Source organism: Lissotriton helveticus, chromosome 11 (assembly GCF_964261635.1).
Source record: "Lissotriton helveticus chromosome 11, aLisHel1.1, whole genome shotgun sequence".
Taxonomy (NCBI): domain Eukaryota; kingdom Metazoa; phylum Chordata; class Amphibia; order Caudata; family Salamandridae; genus Lissotriton; species Lissotriton helveticus.
This window is the reverse complement of record NC_136072.1, coordinates 788,109,856-788,124,928: the sequence shown is the minus strand read 5'-3', so window position 1 is coordinate 788,124,928 and position 15,073 is coordinate 788,109,856. Positions and strand designations below refer to the sequence as shown.

The window sequence follows — 15,073 nt, the reverse complement described above, 5'->3', positions numbered from 1 at the left end:
TTGTTAGAATGCTTCAGGAAAAAAAAAAACTTATGTTAATAACGTTTTCTAAACTTACGAAATCAGCTTCCTTTTTAAAAATATCGATTATAAGTCCTTCTTTATCATGTACCAACTATGGGTCTGCCTTGCAACTTGCCAGATGCTTTCACACCAACAACTCACATGACTAGTTTACACAGGTCACTTTCCTGCCTTACACCAAGCCTTATGTCTGTTCTCATGACGTCACAACCAGGGCCTTAAGTGGGGAAAAAAACCTGGGGTGCTCTAAAAGGGGCGTGGCAAATTTCTTAAAGGGGTGTGGCCTATCCGAGTAGGGGCCTGGTTGAAATCAAGATAACTAGGATTGTGTTCTTAAGAAAATCATGAAGTCGCATCCAGCAAAGGATAATAAAATAGGCAAAAAAGTATATTTATTAAGTATAAGCCATAAAATACCAAATACTTTAAAAAAACATTTGCTATTTCCAAACTTAGAATTTAAAAACCATCTTCACTAAAGGGTGTGTTATTAAATTCTGAGTACAGGCAGAGGCGCCACTAGGGCCAAATTTCAGGGGGGGCTAAGAAAATTTTTCGGTGGGGGGCTGAATCTTTAAGCAATAGTCAGAGTGGAGCTGCAGGGGCTCTTAGAAGGGGTGAGACAACAACAATTCTTCATCAATATGCAAATGGTCTTTTAAAGACCTGTGAAGTGCTCGGGTGCGGCTGTGTGTGTGCCCGGGAAGCATCTCATCAAGACATGTCACCCACACTAGTAACACCAAACAAAAACCGGGACGTCTGCTCACCCTACCTTTGACCTTTGAGGCCCGAAAATAGAGCCCCCTTTCGAGGCCCTCAAAAAAAACTCCCCACAGACCCGCCCCCCCACTTAAAGTCCTGGTCACAACTCAAAGCAGACCTTACACTGACAGATCGCTTTGTTAAGGTGCCACTATTTGCCAGCCATTGACCAGAAGTATAATGGTGCCCAGTAGTACTCCAACAGGTGTTCTGTTTCAGTTCTCACAGCTTACATGAGTTATAAGCGGGAATACTTACTCTCAGCTTCGTGCATCTGCTGGTGCTGGTGTTGGTGTTGGTGTTGGTGCTGTGGTTGTTTCTCCCTCTTCCTTTTCTTCTTCTTCCCCTGAAAAAGACGACGGAGAAAGACAGAGAGTGAGCCACAGGTGGTGGTCAAAGGTGCTCAACGATTCACAGCAAAACGTCACCTTAGGGAAAGTATGTATATGCTCTACACGGAGTGTTAATATTGTCCATTTTCATAGTCTGGGCTCCGGTTTAGCAGGAGTGTGCTGACAGGTAAATGGAAACGAGAAAATACCCCCATTTGGGGGAGATGGCGTTCTTAAGAAAGGGTGATCCCAGCTATATTTACTCCAGTTGTTCCACCTCTAGGTGCTGCTGGGACCTTTGCCTACTGGTCTTCAGGGCTACGAACTCAGACGTAAGAGCTGTTATTACATCACACTCGGACTAAGGTTTAGGTAATCGTTTCTGGGTTGCCTATTGCGTAATCTGCAATATATTCAGCACTCCGTATACCTTTCCCATTTTGGAGAGGAAACAATTGAACTTCATTCTCCCTTGGGTACGACACCAGCACTGGCTCCCTGTTGATTGCGGAGTCTAATTTAAGTACAGCAATGAGCACAGAACTGTCTGCTTGAGACCCCAAACTTCTGAAAAAGAATATTTCTTGCCTCATCGCACTACTCTACATTTCGGGAAGCCAAAAACTGTTGACCATTTCTCAGTTCTACAGACCACTATTTGCAGCTCAAGCTCCCTCTTTCTGCACTGGAGTACTATTACACCGCATATTATTAATAAGTTATTTTAGAGAGCATGGAGCTTTCAAACCTTCAATGAGAAGTGCTGCATATAACCCAAGATACTGTTGAACTATTACTTATTTTTGTGAGCAATTTAAGATCTGACTGTTCTGGTCGTGTTTCCTGGGTAGGGTAAGGTGTGATCTGCGCTCATAGCTAAGAAACCTCTTGTGAATGCGCACTTACCAAACATTCGTATTCATGATATTTACACCTCAAGACACTTGAGGCATCCAAAAAGGCTGCCTGTGTCTAGAAGTTTCCCATGACAGGTAGTGGATCTTTTAAAGATGGCCTCACACGTCCCTTTCCTTTATGCTTCCTTTGACGTGTGGCAAAACAAATAGGATACACAAACATCCAAGGGAAAAAAACGTATTTAATCACCTACAACTGGCCCAGAAAGGGCCTCAGTGTCTGAACTAACCAAGATTCTCAGGAAGCTCAAACTTGTTGAAACTTTTAGCAATTCAAGTAGCGTGATCTTTCTGGACGAATGAAGAATAGGAATAGTTCAGACGTTTCAGACAACCTCAACATTTTCAAGAGGTAGCTCAAACAAGATCGCACAGTGATGCTTCAGCATTTATCTCTTCGTACAAGGCTCCATCAGAAAGAAAGAAGGGACTTTTAGCATGATCTTCTTGGAGATGGGGAGCGACCCATTGTGTGCGGCCGGGTGGCTAACTAACTAGTTCTACAAAAACCAACGTTACTGATCTGCCTCTGAACTGAAACACCATCCATGTGGCAATGTGATCCCATACTTACAACCACTAAACCTCATCGTCTAACTGTAGCGATCTTCACGATTTATGGCATTTGGCAAAAGTTCCCATTGCAAGCTCCCCTCTTCCCGCTCCTCCCTCCCCCGCCACATGACTTACGTAGTTATCACGCGCAGACCACGTGGGGTAGAGCTGGGAGTGGAGCTGTCGTTCTTTCCGTGCTAGTTCATAGTATTTTGCTTGCTCTTCTCTGGATAACGAATGCCACTGCAAACAATGAAAGGAAACAGGAAAAGAGGAAACTTGAGCATTTTGGTCACAGCATAAAACGTGCGAGACAACTAGTTGAACAAAACCAGTGAGAGTTTCTGACTGCAGATTGAAGAGGCTAGTGGCATAGAAGTAATCATTTCAAAGGACTATGTTTGTAAAAGGATAATTACACAGATGACGCTAGAGGCAAACACACCTCAAGACGGTAGCACCAAAATATCCTAGCACTTCAGCCCTTCAAGTCTCTTTTTTCCCCCAAGCATCATGTTTGCCTGCACTGCAGGTCATTAAACATTTATGGAAGCGAAAAAAATTAAAAATAATAACTACCGCATTCCTCTTGTCCGAAATTGACCCAAGTTGCTATTTTTGAAAGTCAAACCAGTCTGAATTGTGTAATTAAAATCGCATGTGCGTTTCCAAGGCGAGGGGTAAGGCCCTTGGTACTCGGTCCTGTAGAAAAGCTCCAAATCTGCCTTGCACACACAGCTGCATTTTTAGGAAGCAGTTATTTCAGTTTTTTTCAAATGTTACTTTGGTTATTTTTATGGTTCACTTTTAATAGGTAAGCTTAGTACGGTAATTGTGTTTTAGAGCTATGCATCAACATATACTCCCAGTGGCGTCAGCAAAGGCCGCTGTCTGATGCCAGTGCAGAAAGGACAGCGCTCAGAAAGATGCTGCAGCAGTACAGGGCAGCTCTCGGTGCACTGCCACTGCAATGAGGGCCTCTCCCCGTGTTGTCACTGTAGTAAAGGCTGCATGCAAGGCAGGTCCAAGGAGGGTGTCAAGCCACCTATGGGCAGTGTGATGCCATTATAGCAATGGGAAAACCCAGTGTGATGTCACTATAGCAAGTACAACCCCTTGTATGATGTTACGCTCTGAAACAGAGGTTACAACTCGCGTGATGTCACTCCACTCAAGACAGCTCCCAGAGGGAGGTCACTCCACTCAAGGCAGCTCCCAGAGGGAGGTCACTCCACTCAAGGCAGCTCCCAGAGGGAGGTCACTCCACTCAAGGCAGCTCCCAGAGTGAGGTCACTCCACTCAAGGCAGCTCCCAGAGGGAGGTCACTCCACTCAAGGCAGCTCCCAGAGGGAGGTCACTCCACTCAAGGCAGCTCCCAGAGGGAGGTCACTCCACTCAAGGCAGCTCCCAGAGGGAGGTCACTCCACTCAAGGCAGCTCCCAGAGGGAGGTCACTCCACTCAAGGCAGCTCCCAGTGGGAGGTCACTCCACTCAAGGCAGCTCCCGGTGGGAGGTCACTCCACTCAAGGCAGCTCCCAGTGGGAGGTCACTCCACTAAAGGCAGTGAGGTCACTTCACTAAAAGCAGCTCCCACGGTGAGGTCACTCCACTAAAGGCAGCTCCCAGAGTGAGGTCACTCCACTCAAGGCAGCTCCCAGAGTGAGGTCACTCCACTCAAGGCAGCTCCCAGAGTGAGGTCACTCCACTCAAGGCAGCTCCCAGAGTGAGGTCACTCCACTCAAGGCAGCTCCCAGAGTGAGGTCACTCCACTCAAGGCAGCTCCCAGAGTGAGGTCACTCCACTCAAGGCAGCTCCCAGAGTGAGGTCACTCCACTCAAGGCAGCTCCCAGAGTGAGGTCACTCCACTCAAGGCAGCTCCCAGAGAGAGGTCACTCCACTCAAGGCAGCTCCCAGAGTGAGGTCACTCCACTCAAGGCAGCTCCCAGAGTGAGGTCACTCCACTCAAGGCAGCTCCCAGAGTGAGGTCACTCCACTCAAGGCAGCTCCCAGTGGGAGGTCACTCCACTCAAGGCAGCTCCCAGTGGGAGGTCACTCCACTCAAGGCAGCTCCCAGTGGGAGGTCACTCCACTCAAGGCAGCTCCCAGTGGGAGGTCACTCCACTCAAGGCAGCTCCCAGTGGGAGGTCACTTCACTCAAGGCAGCTCCCAGTGGGAGGTCACTCCACTCAAGGCAGCTCCCAGTGGGAGGTCACTCCACTCAAGGCAGCTCCCAGTAGGAGGTCACTCCACCCAAGGCAGCTCCAAGAGTGAGGTCACTCCACTCAAGGCAGCTCCCAGAGTGAGGTCACTACACTAAAAGCAGCTCCCAGAGTGAGGTCACTCCACTCAAGGCAGCTCCCAGAGTGAGGTCACTACACTAAAGGCAGCTCCCAGAGTGAGGTCACTACACTAAAGGCAGCTCCCAGAGTGAGGTCACTACACTAAAAGCAGCTCCCAGAGTGAGGTCACTTCACTAAAAGCAGCTCCCAGAGTGAGGTCACTTCACTAAAAGCAGCTCCCAGAGTGAGCTCACTCCACTAAAAGCAGCTCCCAGAGTGAGGTCACTTCACTAAAGGCAGCTCCCAGAGTGAGGTCACTTCACTAAAGGCAGCTCCCAGAGTGAGGTCACTTCACTAAAGGCAGCTCCCAGAGTGAGGTCACTTCACTAAAGGCAGCTCCCAGAGTGAGGTCACTTCACTAAAAGCAGCTCCCAGAGTGAGGTCACTTCACTAAAGGCAGCTCCCGGAGTGAGGTCACTTCACTAAAAGCAGCTCCCAGAGTGAGGTCACTTCACTAAAAGCAGCTCCCAGAGTGAGGTCACTTCACTAAAGGCAGCTCCCAGAGTGAGGTCACTTCACTAAAGGCAGCTCCCAGAGTGGGGTCACTTCACTAAAAGCAGCTCCCAGAGTGAGGTCACTTCACTAAAAGCAGCTCCCAGAGTGAGGTCACATTCACTAAAGGCAGCTGGCGATGTATTTTCAGCTCCCTGTGATGCCCTTAAAGTAAGCTCAGCTCCCAGTATGATGGCACAGTATGATGTAACAATGCATTAATAGTCTACAAACCAGCAACCTCTCCTATCAGTCGTAGAGCGCTCCCCTACCTTCCGGATAGGTTTGTGCACCAGAAACGTCACAGACTTAAACGTCGCCGCAGGATGGGCACATCCTGTGTAACCGCCCTGTGCTATGTGAAAGAGAGCCCACTGTGATGTTGCAGCGGAAATAGCTGCTCTGGTGTGATGTTAATTTGGAAAGACGGTTTAACTAAATTGAGGAAAGCTCCCAGGGTGATCTTACGACCGTAATGGCCACCTACTGAGAGATCATGAGACGTGACTAAAGATAGATCAGATCTTAGTCTGAGGTCAGTGCACTGAGGCAACACCCTGTAGTGATGTTATAGTACAGAAGACAGCTCTCAATGTGATGCTGCTGCAGTGCACACCAAGCATAGTATCTTAATCCCTTCCGCGCTCATGACGAGCTCAGCTCGTCATGAGCGACGACGCTCATGACGAGCTAAGCTCGTCATGTAACGCGGTTTTTAAAAAAAACGCAGCGGGAAAACCGCTAGCGCGCATGCGGTTAAAGAGGATTTGGGTTCTGATGGGCGCTGGTACATTTCTTTTGAAAACCGAGTGTTGTCTGATTTACGATATATCTTGATAAAACAGCTGCATCTTTGCCGGAGCCTGATGCCTGTCCTGCAGTACCAAAGGCACCTCCCGAGCATACTCCATACTCTTCAGGGCTTAAGGATCGGCCAATCTAGCTCTTTCACGTTCCAGGCAGATACGCCTTGCAAGAATGGGTGGTCCTTCCTGTTCCTTTCTGTTGTCTTATCACTGGAACTCCCGCTCAGAACTTTTGACTGATATTCACTTTTCTTACATTCAAAAAGCTCTTAAAAACGTGGAAGTTTTAATGTTTCTGGTCCTGTCTGTGTTCATTCTCTGCAGTCCACTGTGTTTTGCTTGGTCCATTGAGAAAGGATAACCTGCACCTTCAGATGAATTGAGACTATTTCTGTAAATTTGAGTAGGTCTTCATTGTGGTTGGTGAATTTAACTCCTGTGGAAAAGATCATCTCAATCTTTTGTAGTGTTCACTCTTAACCAATCTCCTGCTTACAGAATGACGAAATATTGTGAAAGTAGCAAGCCGTCTGAAACTGGGCTGAAGCTCACACATACTTTGACCGAGACCGGGTACTTGCAACAGACTTTTACTATAGATCTTGCATGAATATTTAAAAGGTATTGTGAGAACTCCTGTTTAGATCCTATCACAGGGAAGTTCCATGGCGTGCAGTGGTATATAAATGATCTCGCACACGACCATCATTGTACGGATTTGTAATTGCATAAAAAACTTACAAAACAAGAGATGAAGGCAAGGAGGAATTAAAAGGGAACCTACCCTTCTTCCCAGGATCTGGTTGATGGCAGCACTCTCCTTGAGTGTGCACTCTGCCACGACCTTCGCCCTCATCTCCTTCATGTACAACATGAATGCGTTGAGAGGCTTCTTGACGTGGGGCTTCTTCTCCTCTTCCTTCTTTACCGTGATGGGGGATTTTCTGTTGTGAAAGAGCAATCATCAACAGTATTTCATGACCAGCACATATCATTCAAAGCTACATGTAAAATGATGGGGAAAACATCACTAAGCCCAATCAGGCCTGCGCCAAAAACTCCATTTAAACAACTCTTCCCAGATGACCCTGAAACAGCCCATGCATTCTTCATTCACTTGTCCTTCCAAAATAGGCCTCAAGAACTTGAAAAAGTCAAGTCTCCAAAGTAGGCCATCGGCCCTCTAAAAGAGTAGATTGTACGACTAAACTGTAGACACAAAGACCCCAAAGTCACCCCATCACCCAAGTATGTAATAACGTTGAAATTACTTACGAGTTCATGCTAGGACTCATCCCCCCAGGTGAATGCTCTTGTTTCACGACTGGAGACACAATGGCAGGGTGAGGAATGCCGGATGTGTGCAAGCCATGATGGTGAGGGGGCACCATATGCGGGGAAAACCGACTGGATACCAAGCTATGGAAGAAAACAAGAGACAACTCTTAATATGAACCCGGTAGCAGCCAACTGAACCAAGGAGAACAGTCTCGGATTCCAGGGATTTGGTTGACAGTGGGGAGCTGTTAATGGAAAGCAGTATACTGTATATATTTTCATCACGAAAGGCTCAGCTCTGGACTACATACACATGCTTTTGAAGAATTGTAGTCTCAGAAAGGTTAATATCCGTCACACTAAGTTAACATTGTCTAGAAATTGGAACCAGCAAGTGGCTAGACTGGACACTACTGCTAAAAAAACGTTTTTAACGGAAAATGTGTTTCTGGACCTATGCGGAGTATAACTTTACATGCAGAGGTTCTCACTCTGCACAGTGACTGCCCATGCCAGTCCCCCAATGTTGAAAGCAACCAGTAAATGGATCATCATCTGTATGCTGCAAGGGGACTGCGGGTGGACTTCAGGAATGAAGGCAATGCTAGTCAACAAAACAAGGATCCTGCGCCAACCATGAAATTGTAATCACTAGTGATGCAGGGTAACATTTAACTAGGCAACAAAAACGTACACCATTTAGAGTCATTTCACCACAGGATCTCATGAGCTGTGCTGGAGTGAAATCTCAAAGAATTCCAGGAAAAAGATAACATAATAAGGTGACCACAAGACAGATCTGTGCAGTAAACGAAAGGCAAAGCCTTTGTGAAACTACTGTAATGCTCGGAAGCAAAGAAGAACTTGGACCTCAACATAATCTCTATAAAGTCAGGAAGGCAACAAAACCTGTGTGTGAGATTCATGGTCGGAGCTGATCCTGTCCTTGAATGATAGAGTGCTTAAAGTCAGAACAGTGGTCCATCGAGACAGTACGCTGGAGATCCAGCTGCGTAATAACAGTGGCTGCTGTGTGAATGTCTCTTTTCCATGATAACAGTCAAGATCTGTTGGTATTTCCATGCAGAGTTTAACAGCTGGGACTGCAATAAAGAATTAGTATCGAGACCTTGCCTCAGCACTCTGTTGGGAACCACAACATAAGGCAAATTTGCAAAGTGTATGTTCAACTGAGGATAACTTGGCCTTTAACAGATGTTTATTGTTACCCAACTCAACAATACACATTTGATCAACCTCAAGTGGAACAAACATGGATTGCGCACACTTGGGATTCGAAACCAGTGACCATGGGATCAAACACAGAGCGCACTCACCTCGACATAGAAGCATTCATAGCCAGAGTTGGATATGGGTATCGAAATCCTCCGGGAGGGATGGAATACATCGGCTGACCCTGCCTTAGTTGAGGAAGAAAAGAAGACAACATAGTCATTCACAATTTTATCCCGATGCCACAAAAATGAAATATACACAAGTTAATAATTACAGCATAATAAGGTCTGGAGTTTTTTGTTGTAAACACATTTCCCCTCTGAAAGGACGGACAAACTACGCACTCCCAATGCCCCTTCCGAGGAATGCGTAGCCTTGCCTGCTTTAGCAAATGCCACAAAACCTACCCTTTTCCTGAGATTAAGCACAACACTTTCAACCTTAATGTGTAGCATGGAACCAGATCAGAACAATACAGAACAAGAAGGATCTGAATCACATTTAATTTCAATTCTTCGAGAGTTTACCCCTTCTCCACTTCCACAAGGAACTGGAAACCAATCTCTTCAAGCTAGGTCCCATCAAATGGTAATGACACAGAAGACAGACCACCCCAAACTGCCCCCACTCTCGCCCATCTGATGTTCTGCCACTCTTCTCACACTCGCTATCCCCTCTAAGCATCATTTCCCTTTTACGGTGTAAAACCCAGCCACTGAACTTACACCTCCCCTGCCTTTCCCCTATTCTGTCACTGCAATCCCCATCATGTACAGCACACCAATGCTTGTGGTTTTGGGCTATTAAGGTAAATACATACTATAAACGAGGACAGCTAAGTGCCAATTTCCGAATCTCTTCCTATAACATTTAGTTTAAGAAATGAAAAAGAGATAAAAGAGACAACACCTAAGACAGGACAAACAAGTGAGTGGAGAGAAGATGTAGTAAAGGAGCAAAACATGAGAAAGCAGCATATTGCAGAGAGAAAGGTGTGAAAAAAACAGAAGTGAGTCTGGGGAAGAGAGAAAATGTGACACATACAGATTCAGGTAATTTAAATGATCTACAAAAAACCTTACTGTGGCATCAGCCATCCCAGAGGATGAGGGATTTGGCCAACAGCTCCTGGAGACAAGGGGTAACATGGTGAGAGTTCCGACGGGTGAGGCGGCCGGGGAATTCCTAGAGAAAACAGTGAAAGGTGAGGTATGAAACCAAAATGACAGATTTTCTTGGCAAACATAAGTTAAAGTAGCATCTGTGACATTAAAATAACCCACATCCTGATTCTACTCTACACACAGTCGACAACCACCCAATCAGAGACGTTTTCAAGGTGCAAAAATGTGGACCACCCTCCTTCATCCAAGGCTAAAGCACCAATGCACATTGTCTCTTTCCCTCTATGAATTGTTGTCTTATAAGTTTGTAAATGTTCCAGATACTTTTTCCCACTATGGCTGTAATACTTAACATGTGTCCTATAAAAAGAACACAAAAATACACCCTTCTTGAAAGTTACTTGAAAACTTGCACTCATTCCCTGGAGTTTACAAGGCACAGCTTTTACTATATATCAAACCTCTAGTGCCAGTGATGCCAGACATATGCCCATGATGTCTTGTCTACGTTTCTGGGTACCGCATGCTAGGGTGAGCTATCATTTTCCATTCCGGCCAGTACTTCATCAGAGATGGACTTTGAAGACCAAGAAGTATCTTGTTTACAAACTACCATTGGTGGATATTGGAATGATTTACTCAACTTAAGGCTGCTGCTCACTCACCTGTTTTTGGATCTATCTCAGGCGAGAGGTGAGGTGGCGTGCCTGGCGAAAAGTGTTCGTTGCTGTAGGTGATTAGAGGAGTCAGGGGGTGCATGTGGTGGGAGTGTTGCACCACTGGAACCTTGTTGGACTGCAGCAATAGAAGAAAGAGTCGGATCAGTATGCCACTTGCACGAACATATTTTACTCATACCAGAAGTCTCACAGGGATGTATTAGTCGAACATAGAACCATTAAAAAACAAAAAACAAACCTAGTGACCTTGTAAAGTGAGACCCATTGCATAGTTTAGGTTTCAGACGAGAGCTTTTCATGCCACAGAGGACCTTCCTCAGGAAGATACTGTACAAGTCAATCCTATCACCCCCTTAATAATGAAAAGCAATCAGCAACATTTTACGGTCCATATAAGGGCAATTTAAGTTCGACAAAATTAACAAAATCTCCATTTGTCAAATTTATTTATTTTGAGCACTGAGTAATATTACACTCCAAAATACCTATTCATGGTTTACGTTGTGGCACACAGAACAATAGATGGATTGATTGAAGTAACAGAAATCAGATGGGTGATGACTGAAGAGCTTATTGAAAACTCACACACAGAGGGACCGGTTAATTATTTGATTCTGTTTAGGGAATAGTGAAAACCAAAGGCCGTTCCAATTGAAAAACAAATATTCAGCATAAGGTGCGTCCGATTTAAATCCACTAGTAGAGAATACATTAATCTAATTTCCCTAAAATTTACAACACATGGAGAAGTTGGGGACAGCAAGTATAAAGACTTGTCAGCTTGGAGGAAACTTGAAGAGATGGGTAGGGATGGGTGTTTGGCACAGACAGACAAGTACTTTTAGCCTTGTTCCAAGGGCCAAAGATCTTCAACCAGTTGTAGGTCTCATTCTCGCATTGATAGGATGCTGTCCCGTCTGGGCGTACAGGAAAGCAGCTTTACCCGTTTGGATGACGTGGAGAGAACTCAGGATGACAACAGTCTCAAGAAGTCACGTTCCCAAAAAATGATGAAAACAAGCAAAATGATAATGGATTCTTCCCAAAGCATGTACGTTTCTACACAGTGCAAAGCCCTTTACAGACTTCCATTACAGGGCAGTGGAGGGAGTGGATGAAGGGAAGCCCTTATAAGGAAAAGCAATAACATTTCAAATGTCTGGTACCAGCAAGAAGAGCAAGAGTTGGGGGAAAAGTCTGGAGATCAGACAAGTAGTAGCAAACTCGATGGGCGTGATGCTTCACTGGCATCAGATTGAGAAACCTAACGGGCCATTCTTACAGGAGAAAAGGGTAGTTTCAAGCTGACGATAATGCTTGCAGTCCTTGGCCTCTTTTCTATATTCACTGCTTGAAAACTGCCTCTACCCAAGTGAAAGACAAGTGTTTCAAGCAGGTCAAAAACTACAGTGCTGAGTATGAGGAAGTGTGGCCAGACCTTGTACACTGTCAACATTCTTCAGTTCACGTAATTGGTGCCACTATGTACACACTGAAGTTGAGAAGGTGTGAGAGTTCAGTTTTGGCATAAGTAAACCCAGGAAACAAAGCAAAAATTAACATTGCTGAATCGCATCATCTTGTATTCGCTGAGAAATGTCTCCCTTATCAGGAGACCCTTATTGCGCTTCTACTTGCTCTACATGGCCACCAGGTGCCTATTCCTGTAGGAGCAAAGCCTGTTGTAATATTGTACACGATTCTCATTACAAACAATGATCACAGATTTTAGTATAACATTGATGGCCTTTAACACGTACACACTTAATTCTTACCACGATAATACTAAACTGACTAAAGCGGCTAAAAACAATGAACTCCTATACACAGAAATGTTCTTAATCTCAAGAGGACAGTTTGCTACGCTGCAAGACCTCACGGGCATATGAAGATGAGGACAAGTCCTCTTCCACAAGCAGAATGGGTTTCCATTCAGCATTAACACTACACAAGTCATTGAACAATACTCAATAGACAATGCTCTTCATTCAGTATTATAAATCTGTGCTCAAAGGACGTTCTGTCTGTAATGAAATTCAAGCCACAACTATTGCCTCCGGGAGCCACAACTCCGATCGACCCTGCTGCTGTGGTTATATCACGCAGATCAGTAAACTATTCGCGCCCAGCCATCCTTCTGAAAGAAGATACTCAATTTCACACCTTCCCCAGCTCCTCCAGAATTCTTACTTGTGGAATGAATTATAAGCCACGAGTGCTGCACCACTTATTGCTGGTCTCCGGCTGACAATCACCATAAACAGTAATAAGGGAAACAGCTAAACCAACGGGACTTCATTCTAGTTTCCATGAAACAGCATCACAAACTAGGTATTTGGTCAGTCGGCCGTCTTAAACTATTGTTTAAACTGCCACTGTTCAGACTTGGCATAGCCCTCATGAATTAAGGAGCCCTACGAAAGTGAACATGTAATGTTGTATTCTAACTGCAGGCATAGACTCCAATGGGAGCTGAAATCCTACAGGAGACAAGTGCAGATTTTACCTCCTCTGGGACATAGGGTGTTTTCAGTCAGTGAGAAAAGGGTATGCTGCAACCAGAGAGAAATCATATTCTGCAGCGGATTTATGTAATGGCTGCTTTCTTTCAGAGATGTGTTACATATGTTGCCAATGACGTGCGAGAGAACTGCCTTCTCTATATGAGGGATTATCTGATCGTGGACAATGCGCTTGTTGCCTCCAAGGAGTGTAGTAACAGTATTCCACATGCAAGGTATGAAATGGTGATCTCTCCAAGATGTGGCATCTCCATTGACAAGCCATGAATGTCATTATCGCAAGAAGTTAAATGGTCACCTTCCCAAACAGCTGTGGCTTTCTTCATAGGAGTATGCATGGTTGTGTTTTCAAAGAAATGTGTTTGCGCAGTCTCCAACAGGTGGTGGAGAAGCAGTTGCCTCCTCTGTGCTAAAGCACCAAGGACTGGTCTCCACTAGGATACTATCACATAGCACAAATCTACTCATCGCCTGCATCTCAGGGAAGGCCCTTCTCTGGACTTGTACATAGCTGGTCACAACAACTATCAGCAGCACGCCTCCTGGCCACAACTCCTGGACAGCCAAGAACAGTTTTTTTGCAGACAAGTTACTGCACATATGAACTACTCATTCAGTAGCACCACCACGGGAGATGATGTGAGACTCATCTAAGCTGCTTACATCACATTCTTAAGTTTGGGAAGCAATTCCAAGCTGACGGTCATGATGCCATTAGCCTGTAAAATACCCGAGGTGCAGATGAGCGTCCATGCCAATATAAACGTGCCCCAACACCACCCAAGTTGTGATCCCACCGCAAGTTTTTATTGGTTACTTGCAGGATTCTCTTTTCCAGGCACCAAACAACAGGTTAGCCATTTCTCCATAGACTTTGAATCTTTTTATAATGTTATTTGTATTGATTTGAAGTCAACCTGGAAAATACGTTATTTAGGTATAAAAGCTACGACAAACAATGGTCCCACTAATAAGGGCAGAGAATCAAGAAGTGCCCAGATAAACCCCAGACATAACCAAACCAGGTGAATGAGATGAGTGGAGTATAGCTAAGGTCACTGGAATTATGCAGCTGGGGTGGGATCAAATTATGTAGCAAGGCTGACTAAATGATGACGCATGAAATGGTAAACTATGAAGCATAAGGTGCACATTTTCTGTTAGTATTGATTCATTATTTTATGTTTTTTACATAAGCTAACAAGGCCTGGGCAAAGATTTACCCTTACCAGTACCAGTGTAACAACCAAATACAGTAATAATCCACTGAAAGATGATCAGTCAACCTTTAGGAAGGGCCTTCCACTACACAAGAACACGTTGTTACATTTTCAGTAACTTTTAATTCGACAGAGATAGAAACATTTTATTTGTTAAGATATTCAGATGAAGCAGCAAATGATGCATTGAGTGGCAAATGTGGCAAATCCATAGTTATGCAGAAAACACCACAACCGAGAACTATAATTCTTGTGGCCTTGAGTTGAGCATGAGAGACTCGAGGAGTGAACAGCTGTAGAGCATAGGTATGTATAAACATTTTTTTCAGAAGCTAAAAAGTGCTATCTAGGATGTGTCCAAGGGCTGCACTGATGACCGAGGGGGTTGGTAGGCAGAACAAAGTGTACAGGAGTAACGTGACCTTTAAAGTACAGGTGTTGACATTCCTGCTTATTAGCATTTTTAAAGGTAAGCATGTTCCTGAAGTAGCAGAGCTGGGCAGGACACTGGGTCTGGCACAGCATTTTTATTGGACGATTGATAACAATAAGTAAAAAGAATACTCCCCTCAAAGGTGCCGCTGTAGAGCTCCAGTTCACAGAACTGCATGCATCAAGACAGGAACCCTCAAGACCTTCTAGCCTATATCTGTTATCTAATATGCCCGATTGTCTGAAACCTGCCCAGTAAACAGCAGTGACTGCTCCTGTTCACCAAGTGAAATGGGCTGGCGGTTCACACAATATCGGTGAGCCCCCAATAGTTACCAGGAAATAAAGCAA

At 45.0% G+C, this 15,073-nt stretch overlaps 1 protein-coding gene across 1 annotated transcript in view; it reads right to left on the bottom strand.

The window, feature by feature from the left end:
- TCF7L1 (transcription factor 7 like 1) overlaps positions 1–15,073 on the bottom strand; it is a 154,397-nt gene that overhangs the window by 9,412 nt on the left and 129,912 nt on the right. Inside the window, exons 5-11 of the mRNA XM_078666738.1 lie at positions 10,534–10,663; positions 9,827–9,929; positions 8,846–8,929; positions 7,506–7,649; positions 7,015–7,174; positions 2,729–2,836; positions 1,048–1,135 (exon numbers count right to left, since the gene is read on the bottom strand). Coding sequence (XP_078522864.1) covers positions 1,048–1,135; positions 2,729–2,836; positions 7,015–7,174; positions 7,506–7,649; positions 8,846–8,929; positions 9,827–9,929; positions 10,534–10,663 — 817 coding nt within the window. The remainder of the gene's footprint in view (positions 1–1,047; positions 1,136–2,728; positions 2,837–7,014; positions 7,175–7,505; positions 7,650–8,845; positions 8,930–9,826; positions 9,930–10,533; positions 10,664–15,073) is intronic.